Consider the following 10,000-nt stretch of genomic DNA (forward strand, 5'->3'; position numbering starts at 1 on the left):
TGATGATATTCAATGCGGAGCGACAGAAAAGCATCTCGGCGGCGGCGGCAGCAGCGAACAGACAAGCGTCGCTCCCATTACGGCCCCATTTTGAGGATGAGTTTCTAAGAGAATGAGAAAATGGGAGTTTTTTTTTTCTAAAGAACAGAGTGTGCTGTTATCTGCCTGCCAGACATTAGTCTCCCCCCACCCCACCACCACCACCTCCACCTCCATCAGAATGATACGGGGGAATTGTTCCCTCTATCCTGTGGCGAATTTGTTCAAATTAAACCTTTTAAAGCTGATTTGTGTTACCTGTACAATAGACAGACGGGCTTCTCTCTCTGTTGTTGCTCTATTAGCTCTTCTTCTTCTTCTTTCTCTTCTTCTTCTTCTTCCGTGAATCACTCTTTTTAATCGCTGAGATATCAGGACTGTAGAGACGAATCTGTCCCGGGGTGACAAGTTCAATATCTCAGAGCTTCACAACATTTCCGTTCAGGTAAGTGAGCTGCAGATGTGGACACACATCAGGAGCTCGTCCAGGACAAAGAAACAGGACGTATCAGCCTGCAGATATTCATAAAGTCGTGGTGGTCAGCCGTGTTTCCTTCATCGGCCGGCTCCCTCCAGAACTATCGTGCACTTGTGCTGGAGTAAACATGTAAACGAACACTGTAAAAGATTTTGGAGAAGAAGTTTGGAGCGTTATTTAGCCTCCTTCTTTCCTCCGAAAGCCTGATGATGCTAATGCTAATATGCTATGAAATATTTTTTGTTTCCTTATTATAATGTACACATTTTATATTCTTTATACACTGTTCCTTGTGCATTAATGTAGCTTACTTGTGTTGCAGGATCAGCGACTACATGGACCTGGCGCCGGTGGACATCGTGGGGAAGAGATGCTACCAGTTCATTCATGCTGAGGACGTGGAGGGAATCAGACAGTGTCACCTGGACTGTGAGTACTAGTCATCACCTGACTACGTTACCCTGCACTGATTGGACAGTCAAGTCAACTTATGGATCATTGCTGGTACATTCAAATCGAGGTTGAATGACGTGCTTGTTCTGGAGCTTTGCGACTCCATCTCAGTTGCCATGGAAATGTTCAAACATCCCCATGGCAACAGAATCTTCTGATGAGGACCGTGGGATGTGGTCAAAAGCTCCAGAACAAGCGAGTAAGAGGGCCTCGAGTTGAGTTTTGCCAAATTCAACAAATGTATTTGTGTTTAATACCGAATCATGACAACGTTTTTATTGATCTTTCATGAACTGACTCTGGCAGACACTGAGCTAACAAGATTTTGTTTTATTCAGGGTTAAAGTTTGAACTCTAGTTTGACTTGATTCTTTGAATCTAATTGAAACATTATCTAAACATGTCTTGTGACATGTTGGGTAACACTTTTCTGACATGATGTGTGATGTTTGACAACATTTTGTTCTTCAAAAACAGTAAAACTACCATGTATCTGTGTACAACCCCGTCTCCTACAGAGGAACGTTTCAATGTTTGGTTGAGCCAGTTTTAAACCGTATTAAACACGTGGTTAACGTTGTAAATTGACAAAAAAACAAAAACACAACAAACTACTCGGTTAGGTTTAGTGAAACATCACGGTTCGGCTTCAAATAAGGAGGTTTGTTAACGAAAACTGATGAAACGTGTTCCTCAACGACCTTTTTTGTCCACGACTAAGACGAGACGATGACGAGATGGCACCTACGTCATTAAACACTAACGGTGACAACATCAAATTTGCAATATTGAAAAAAGACGAGACTAAGATGTAGTTTAAAAACATAAAAACTTTACCAAAGTCTCTCTTTATTTTTGTCACCTTCCACCTTCTCTTATAGTTCTCTTACAGGCTTTCATGACACTTTACTTACTTACATGCGCCTGGTGGCACATAGGGCAAGGACTAAGGATCTCCACTCATCTCTGTTGTTTGCTTTCTTCTCAACGCTGCTCCAGCTGCATCCTCTCGTCTTCATTTCTCCTTCGATGGTTCGTCTCCAGGTTGTTTTGGGCCTCCCTCGTATGCGTTTTCCCTCTGGTGTCCAACGCAATGCCACTTTTGTCATGTCATCAGATGGTTTCCTTAATACATGTCCTAGCCATCTCCATCTTCTTCTTATCAATATTGTTTCCAGTTCCAAGCCCCCTGTCTGTCGTTTGTAATCTTCCTATAGGCCAGAATATCCTCATGATCTTTCTGAGGCGGGTATTGTAAAAGCTGGAAAGCTTGCCTATATGTCTCTTTCAGTCATTCTCCAGCACTCAGCACCATATAGAAGGACAGATAGAATACAGCTGTTGTATAACTTTAACTTGGTGTTTCTAGTTATGTGTGTTGACTTCCAGATGTTTCCAAGTCTTAGAAATGCTGTCCTTGCTTTTCCTAATCTGGCTTTCATGACACAGTGTCAGAGAATTTCTCACTCGCATCATTCACATGTTTGCATCGTGCCATTTGCATCGTCTGGCACAAATTTGCGTCTCTTCATCTCTTTGCGTTGACTCTGTATGTAATCGTGCCGTGCAGAAAGTTCGCTTGGCTCTTGGCTTGGTGTTCACCGTAAGAACAATACTGCAGCAGCAGCTGTGTTTCTAGATGTAACTTTGAAAGTTAAAGTCCACTTAAAGAATCTCTGCTCTCCTGTATCTTTGGAAAGTTTCCTCACAGCAGCAGCTCTACAGTCTTATTACCCTTGTCAGGAGGCATAATACACTCGGCCTGCCCGACACACACACACACACACACACACACACACACTGTGAGGCAGAGGTTTGGTGTCCCTGTTTAGTGGCTGTCTGGATGATTTGCGGCGTGCTGTTTGTTGCTGCAGTCAGATCTTTTACTGTGGCGGTATAAAAGCTGAGGAGGCGTTCGGAGGCTGCGCGGCGTTTCACGGCGTGTCGGAGGCAGTGAAAGCGTTTAGGCGGAACGCCAAATAATAACAACAAGCGCACAGCGAGGACAACAACACGCCTGATGGGATCAAATAGTGTCTGCTGCAGCTGATTACAGTCAGATACAGTCAGCAACATGGTCACTTCTCTCTGCTGCTTTAAGGTGTCGCTCCAGCCCGACTAGTGAGCTGCAAAACGTTACGTAGATATTCTTTATCTACAAATAATGGGACCACTTGCAGCCAGAACCGTTTCTAAACCTTTCAAGGCCTTCAGGTGTTTCTGTCTGTTGCTTTTCTATTCACCTGGTTTGCAGGTTCAAATGAATAATCCATGAAAAGCTCTCTGATAGTCGCCACCGCAGGTTTGAAAAGTGGCTCTGAACTAACTCTAGCAACATGTTCTCATATCAAGGTTTGTATATCTTATGAAAGAATATTCCTAATTTTTCATGCGTTCTCCTACGAATGTCCAGCATCAACTTCCGCTCCAGTCTTTTGAAAATAAATTTCAATCTTTACAGGAAACAACTTTCCGTGGTTAGGCTTATGGTACGTGTCCACAGCTTCCGTGCTTTCCACGCCCCTCATTCATTGTCTATGTAAGCAGCCGCGCAATGCACTCTGGTAGCGTGGCGTCGCGATTCGAGAGACTAGGCGTCACGACGCCCGCTCCTCATTTGCATAAAGTTGAGGGCTCGTCTACTTTATGTAAATCACGGGCGTCCGACGCGACTCGCCGCCTCTCGAAACTCCCGAGGATCTTTTAAACTAAACGTTGTTGATCCAAGATAAAGACAGATTCAGCAACGGCATGGATTATTTCTCGCCTCAAATGTTTTCAGAAACACATTTCAGTGAACTAAACCTTTTTTTCCAGTGTGTTTTTTTAGTGTTTACCGCTGTGACCACCAGCAGCCTCGTCACGTCATGATGCTTTCTTTCATACGTCGCCTAATCTTTGCAGGTCTTAAGACCACGGTGGAAACGACATCAAGGACCTAAAATTACCAGGAAGTTCTTGGTGGAAATCCTGCTTAAGTGGTTTTGTTGACTAAACCTAAGCAAGTGTTTACTGCGACCGTAGAGGAGCGTCATAGTTTGACGCGCCGGGCTACCCAGTACGTTAAGAAAGTGACGCATCAAACATTGTCACTACTTTCAGTAAATGAATATCAGTTCTAAACGTTGCAGATCTCTGACTCTGCTGCCGTAACACCTGACAGAACTAAAAGATGTCACACACCTCACCAGAGGAAAAAGAAAAGCATGAAGCGCCCTGAAACTTTTTCAATTACCTCCCCCCCTAAAGTTCCTGAGCTCCGAACATCCAGAGTGGCAATCAGGAAGTGACTCTACGGCGGCCCGGCGGGGTCAGACGGAGCACGGAGGGGGGGGGGGAGGTTAGGATGTGTAAAACACGACGAAGAAAAAAAGGAAGTGAAATACGGAGGGAGATTATTCGTCTCCGTCTGCCGAGAGGACGGGAGGTCAGGGAGGCGAGCCCGGCAGCCGGCGGTTTAAATGACTGGGTTTTAGTGGAGCGTAGTCTAATACGGCACCTTCGGTCACCTCAGCTGCTCCTTTTATTCTTCCTCTTTCAAAATTAATTTCCTCTCTGAAAGGGGGGCTTTCAGAAATGGATGGCTACGGGGCGCCGGAGGTGTCTGTTTTTCCTCTCCTCGTCCTCGCCGTCAGATTGTTCTGAAATGGGCCGTTCTTCGGGGCGGTTTTAATTCTCCGGCTGCTGATTGTGTGGAAGCTGATTTCTAATGATTCCTAGCAGACGAGGTGAAGCTTTCTGCCTAACGGGAGGCTGACAAATCTGGTTTGTGTTTTGTCGGTGATGAGTTTTAGCTTCTGGTTTGGTTTGGGCTTCAAGAAAAAAAAGGTTGTATGTCTTCAGCTCTGCTTTTGTGCCACGAATGTATGTTTACTTCACGGAGCTTCCAGTAGTGATGATGATGTAATGTTGTACAAGTATAACAAGACAACATAAGGGAGTAATTTGCAGATGTGCAACTCATGCAACACATACTAAGTGGTGCATAACGGTCCAGAATAGGGATGCACCGATACCACTTTTTTTCAGACCGAGTACAAGTACTTACATTTGGGTACTCTCCGATACCGAGTACCGATACGAGTACTTCTCTGAGCCAAAAGACCCTCGTTAACAGCCAGCTGGAGGGTGTGAGCGCCACACGGCAGGCTGGGGAGTCCCGCATACGAGGCGGTGCGCCGTCACCGGCTCTAGGTCGGCTCGGAAAGGCTCGTGGCGAAGGTGGCTCGCGGCCCCAGCTTTACAGCGCTCCCCGCCCGGACCTCGCCACACCGTGACGGGGCTCCCTGCTCCCGGTGCGACTGTCAACCGAGTCGGACTGTCCTCAGTGCGCCCCAACCGTGTCGTGCCGCGGCCCACGTAAAAGGCGCCAGGGGTCTGTGGCGATGTCGGCAACCCACCCGACCCGTCTTGAAACACGGACCAAGAAATCTAACGCACACACGAATCAGATGGTGCAAGCAAAACCCCGCGGCGCAATGAAAGTGAGGGCTGGCGTGCGCTGGCTGAGGTGGGATACCGGCCCAGTGGGGTCGGGGTCGGGCGCACCACCGGTCCGTCTCGCCCGCACCGTCGGGGAGTTGGAGCGTGAGGACCCAAAAGATGGTGACGAGAGGTTAACGTCACGCTGCTGTAAAGTGGTATCGGAGCCGTTTTGCGAGTACGAGTACATGAGCACAGTATCGGACCCGATCCCCGATACTGGTATCGGTATCGGTGCATCTCTAGTCCAGAAGCTAAGATGTTAAACAGCTTCCTGCTGGAAAAGTTCCCAAAAGTTTTCCAGAAAAGGATCCTGTGATTTATTGTCTGATTGCACACATCAGTCCCAGAAAGACTAACCCTGGTTCTTCATGTTGTTGTCCACCAGCTGCAGACTTTCAGGTGAGAAAAGTCTTTCTGTCTCTGCAGAGCGGCAGCAGCAGCTCTCGGGCTTTGATTCTTTTGTGGGATTTATTTCCACGTCTGCTCTCGGTTCCCCCCGCTGCTGCAGGAGTCGGATAGTTAGGGAATCGATCAAGGTGTATTTTAGAGGGATAGCCTGTTCTCTGAACAGGGATCTAAATTTTAAAAGGCTTCTTTTTAAGTGGAGGACGAGGCGTGATCCCTCTCTGTGAAAAAGGCGTCGCTCTCTAAGTCTCCATCATTACCTGCTGACAGCCGGTCTTAGCTCGGGTCAGATCTCAAAGTCAATCTGTCCTCGTTTCCACTCCGAGAACACAGAGACGGAGGCTGAACTCGTCTTTTCACAAAGAAAGAAAGGGAGGGAGGGAACGGGGAAAAGAGTGATTTGTAGGCAGAGAAAGAGGGAAGAAATACTCGGCACACGGGATGAAGAGATTCTCAAAGAGAGGCAGAGAAGTGGGAACGAGTGATTTTGGCAGAGGGAGAAAAGAAAGAAGAGAATGCTCATCTTCTCAAGGAGAGACCAGGAAGAATGAGAAAGTATAAAAGAGAGGAAAATACCCATCTCTTCACAGAGAGAGAGGGATCAGGGAATGTAGCAGGAGGTGGAGAAAAGAGAGAAATAAGGTGGAAAGAAAAGGAGGAGAAGAAAGAGGTTTTATAGAAGTAAAGAAAGAATACTTTGAGTTGATCTCAGAAGGACAGGATGGAGAAAAGAGAGATGTACTGTAGAGGGGAAAAGAGATGTGCAGAGGACAGGATATACTCATTATCTTTTCACAATAAAAGCAAAGGAATGTGTTACGGATGGCTGAAGAGTCATAATGGAGGCAGCCGACCCGACAGAGGACCTGGCCTTCAGCTGCTTTCATGCCAAGATAATTAATACTAGGGCCGTCAATCAATCAATCAATCAATCAATCAATCAATCAATCAATCAATCAAAAGGTTTAATCGCAAATTAATCGCAAATTTTTTTATCCGTTCTAAATGAACCTTAAAGGGAGATTATTCCAGTATTTAATCCTCTCATCAACATGGGAGTGGACAAATATGCTGCTTTATGCAAATGTATGTATATATTTATTATTGTAAATCAATTAACAACAAAACAATGACAGATATTATCATAAAGTGGGCATGTCTGTAAAGGGGAGACTCGTGGGTACCCAGAGAACCCATTTACATTCACTGATCTGGAGGTCAGAGGTCAAGGGACCCCTTTGAAAATGGACATGACCGTTTTTCGTTGTCAAAATTTAAGCTAACTTTGGAGCGTTATTTAACCTCCTTCACTACAAGCTAGTCTGACATGGTTGGTACCGATGGATTCATCAGGTTTTATAGTTTTATATGATACCAGTATCAGACTTTTCTTCTGCTTTTCTTTTGGACATTTTCCGGATTTCTTTTCGGACAATTTTTCATTTTTCTGTTTTTTTCTGACATTTCTTTGACAATTTTCGGACATTTTACACACTTTTTTAAGGCGTTTTTTTATGTTTTTCAGGCTTTTTTCAGACTTTTTTCTGACATTTTTCAGACATTTTTTTGGACATTTGCGGACAATTTTCTGACATTTTTCAGCCTTTCTTTCGGACATTTCTTTGACAATTTTCTGACATTTTACAAACTTTTTTTCAGATGTTTTTCTGTAATTTTTCTGGCTTTTTTTCAGAAATTTTTCAGACTTTTTTCAGACTTTTATTTCAAACAAAAACCCTCACACATTCACATATCTGGAGGTCAGAGATCAAGGGACCCCTTTGAGAATGGACATGACAGTTTTTCCTCACCAACATTTAGCGTAAGTTTGGAGCGTTATTTAACCTCCTTCATGACCAGCTAGTCTGACATGGTTGGTACCGATGGATTCATCAGGTTTTATAGTTTCAGATGATACCAATATCTTCACTCTAGCTTTAAAACTGAGCTCCTACAACCTAAAAATCACAGGTTATCTTAACGCGTTAAAGAAATTAGTGGCGTTAAAACAAATTTGCGTTAACTCGTTTTTATGTCGTAAACTTTGACAGCCCTATAGTTCGGATTATTCAACACGTTCTCATCCCAACTCGTCACATACTGATGCTTTGTCAGACCCCTCGGCATCACTTATTGGTCGCAGTACACACGTGCTTTATGTAGTGAATTAAACAAAAACACCTGCTTAGGTTCAGACTACAAAATCACTTAGTTAAGTTTAGTAAAAACAACAATGTTTGGGTTTGAGATTACAACGTTTGTAAAGTGAAAATGAAACATAAAGTTGTGAACAGCGTTCTCCTGGATGGAAGCCTCGTGTTTGTTGGACCCATCCACCTCTGTGTGTCTCTCTTTCACTCTTTAATTACATCACCGCAGTACTTTCTCTGAGCGGTTACTGTTTGGGTTTACATTGGAGTTAATGGAGCGGTCGGTGTGTCGCATAAAAAGGGCGCCTTGTGCAGAGGTATCCAGCGTTGATATTTGACTCCCTGGGTATGAGAACAGGCTGAATTATTCTGTATTTACTTCTTCAATAACTCATTCATTGACACTTTTCTTTGCAAATTGTAGAGAAGTCAGAGAAAAGTCAGCAGGTGACGTTTTGGTCACTTCGTCCACTGTTTCCTAAAGTTTGTGTCTCATGTCATTGAGGTTGTCCATGTTTCCCGCTCATCCTAACAGGCTTATGTTTGTGTGTGTTTTACTAACGTACCTGTGTGTAGAGTTTCACAGCTGTGTGTGTGTGTGTGTGTGTGTGTGTGTGTGTGTGTGTGTGTGTGTGTGTTTTACTAACGTACCTGTGTGTAGAGTTTCACAGGTGTGTGTGTGTGTGTGTGTTTCACTGACGTACCCGTGTGTAGAGTTTCACAGGTGTGTGTTTTGTGTCTGCAGACAGATAAAAACAGTCTTTCAGTGTGTGGATTCATTAAAGGCGGCGTTAGTCCGGAGAGACGAGCTCTGCTAAAACGCCTGCAGGCTTAAGTCCACCGAGCTTTCACTTCTGTGCTCGTCTCTCTCTCTCTTTTATTTCCTATTGTATTTGAACGCCTCTCGATCATCTCTCTCTCTCTCTCTCTCTCTCTCTCTCCAAAACATCCCGTCTGCCTCTTCCTCTTTTCTGTCCTCTTTTTCCTCTCTCCGTACGTCCAATTGTCTCTCTCCTTTCTCCCCTTTTCCTCTAAAAAAAAAACCTAAATATTATTATTTATTTTGTATCTGATTTATTTCTCTCCTCGTTTCTCTAAAAAACTTAAATATCTCCTTTTTTTTGTTATTAAGACGGTTTCCCTCGCGTCCTCCTTTGTCTTCCTCCTTCATCTCTCTGAGAACCAGAGAAGAAAATCTCCTCTTCCTTTTGTAAGAAGACGAAGAGTGTATCCCCTTCTGTCATGTCTTCTCATTTTCTTGCTCTTATTGTGACAATAAAAAGTCAGAAATTTGTCAAAAAAAAGTCAGAAAAAAAAGTCAGAAAAAAGTCTGAAAAATGTCCAAAAAAAGTCAGAAAATATTTGAAAAAAATGTCCGAAAAAAAGTCTGAAAATTGTCAAAAAAAATTTCCCCAAAATATTCTGAAAAAAAAAAAAAAAAATGTCCAGAAAAAAGTCTGACAATACTTTTTTTTCGAAAAAAAATCTGAAAAATGCCTCGAAAAATTGTCTGAAAAAAAGACCAAAACAAAGACAGAAGAAAAGTGAAAACTTTTTATGAAACTATAAAACTTGATGAATCCATCGGTACCGACCATGTCATACTAGCTTGTCATGAAGGAGGTTAAAAAACGCTCCAAACTGTCAACTGTCATGTCCATTTTCAAAGGGGTCCCTTGACCTCTGACCTCCAGATCAGTGAATGTAAATGGGTTCTATGGGTACCCACGAGTCTCCCCTTTACAGACATGCTCACTTTATGATAATCACATGCAGTTTGGGGCAAGTCATAGTCAAGTCAGCACACTGACACACTGACAGCTGTTGTTGCCTGTTGGGCTGATTAATCATGATTAACTGCGGTCCAACTCGTGCGAGTAAAGAGAGGTGACAATTCGCTTCGCTCTCAGTGTGAATGCGACGTAATACCTAGTAGTCCGTGGGCGGCCTTTCAAACTGTTCTTCTGTGGGCCAGCAGAGGGCGACAGAG

At 43.9% G+C, this 10,000-nt stretch overlaps 1 protein-coding gene across 8 annotated transcripts in view; it reads left to right on the plus strand.

Moving 5' to 3' along the window:
• Window positions 1-10,000, plus strand: part of LOC119504491 (neuronal PAS domain-containing protein 3) — a 317,816-nt gene that overhangs the window by 292,979 nt on the left and 14,837 nt on the right. For all 8 annotated transcript variants that reach the window (XM_037796620.1, XM_037796619.1, XM_037796621.1 and 5 more), the window contains one exon: window positions 840-946. In XM_037796620.1, coding sequence (XP_037652548.1) covers window positions 840-946 — 107 coding nt within the window. The remainder of the gene's footprint in view (window positions 1-839; window positions 947-10,000) is intronic.

The sequence above is a fragment of the Sebastes umbrosus genome, chromosome 16 (genome assembly GCF_015220745.1).
Source record: "Sebastes umbrosus isolate fSebUmb1 chromosome 16, fSebUmb1.pri, whole genome shotgun sequence".
Lineage (NCBI taxonomy): Eukaryota > Metazoa > Chordata > Actinopteri > Perciformes > Sebastidae > Sebastes > Sebastes umbrosus.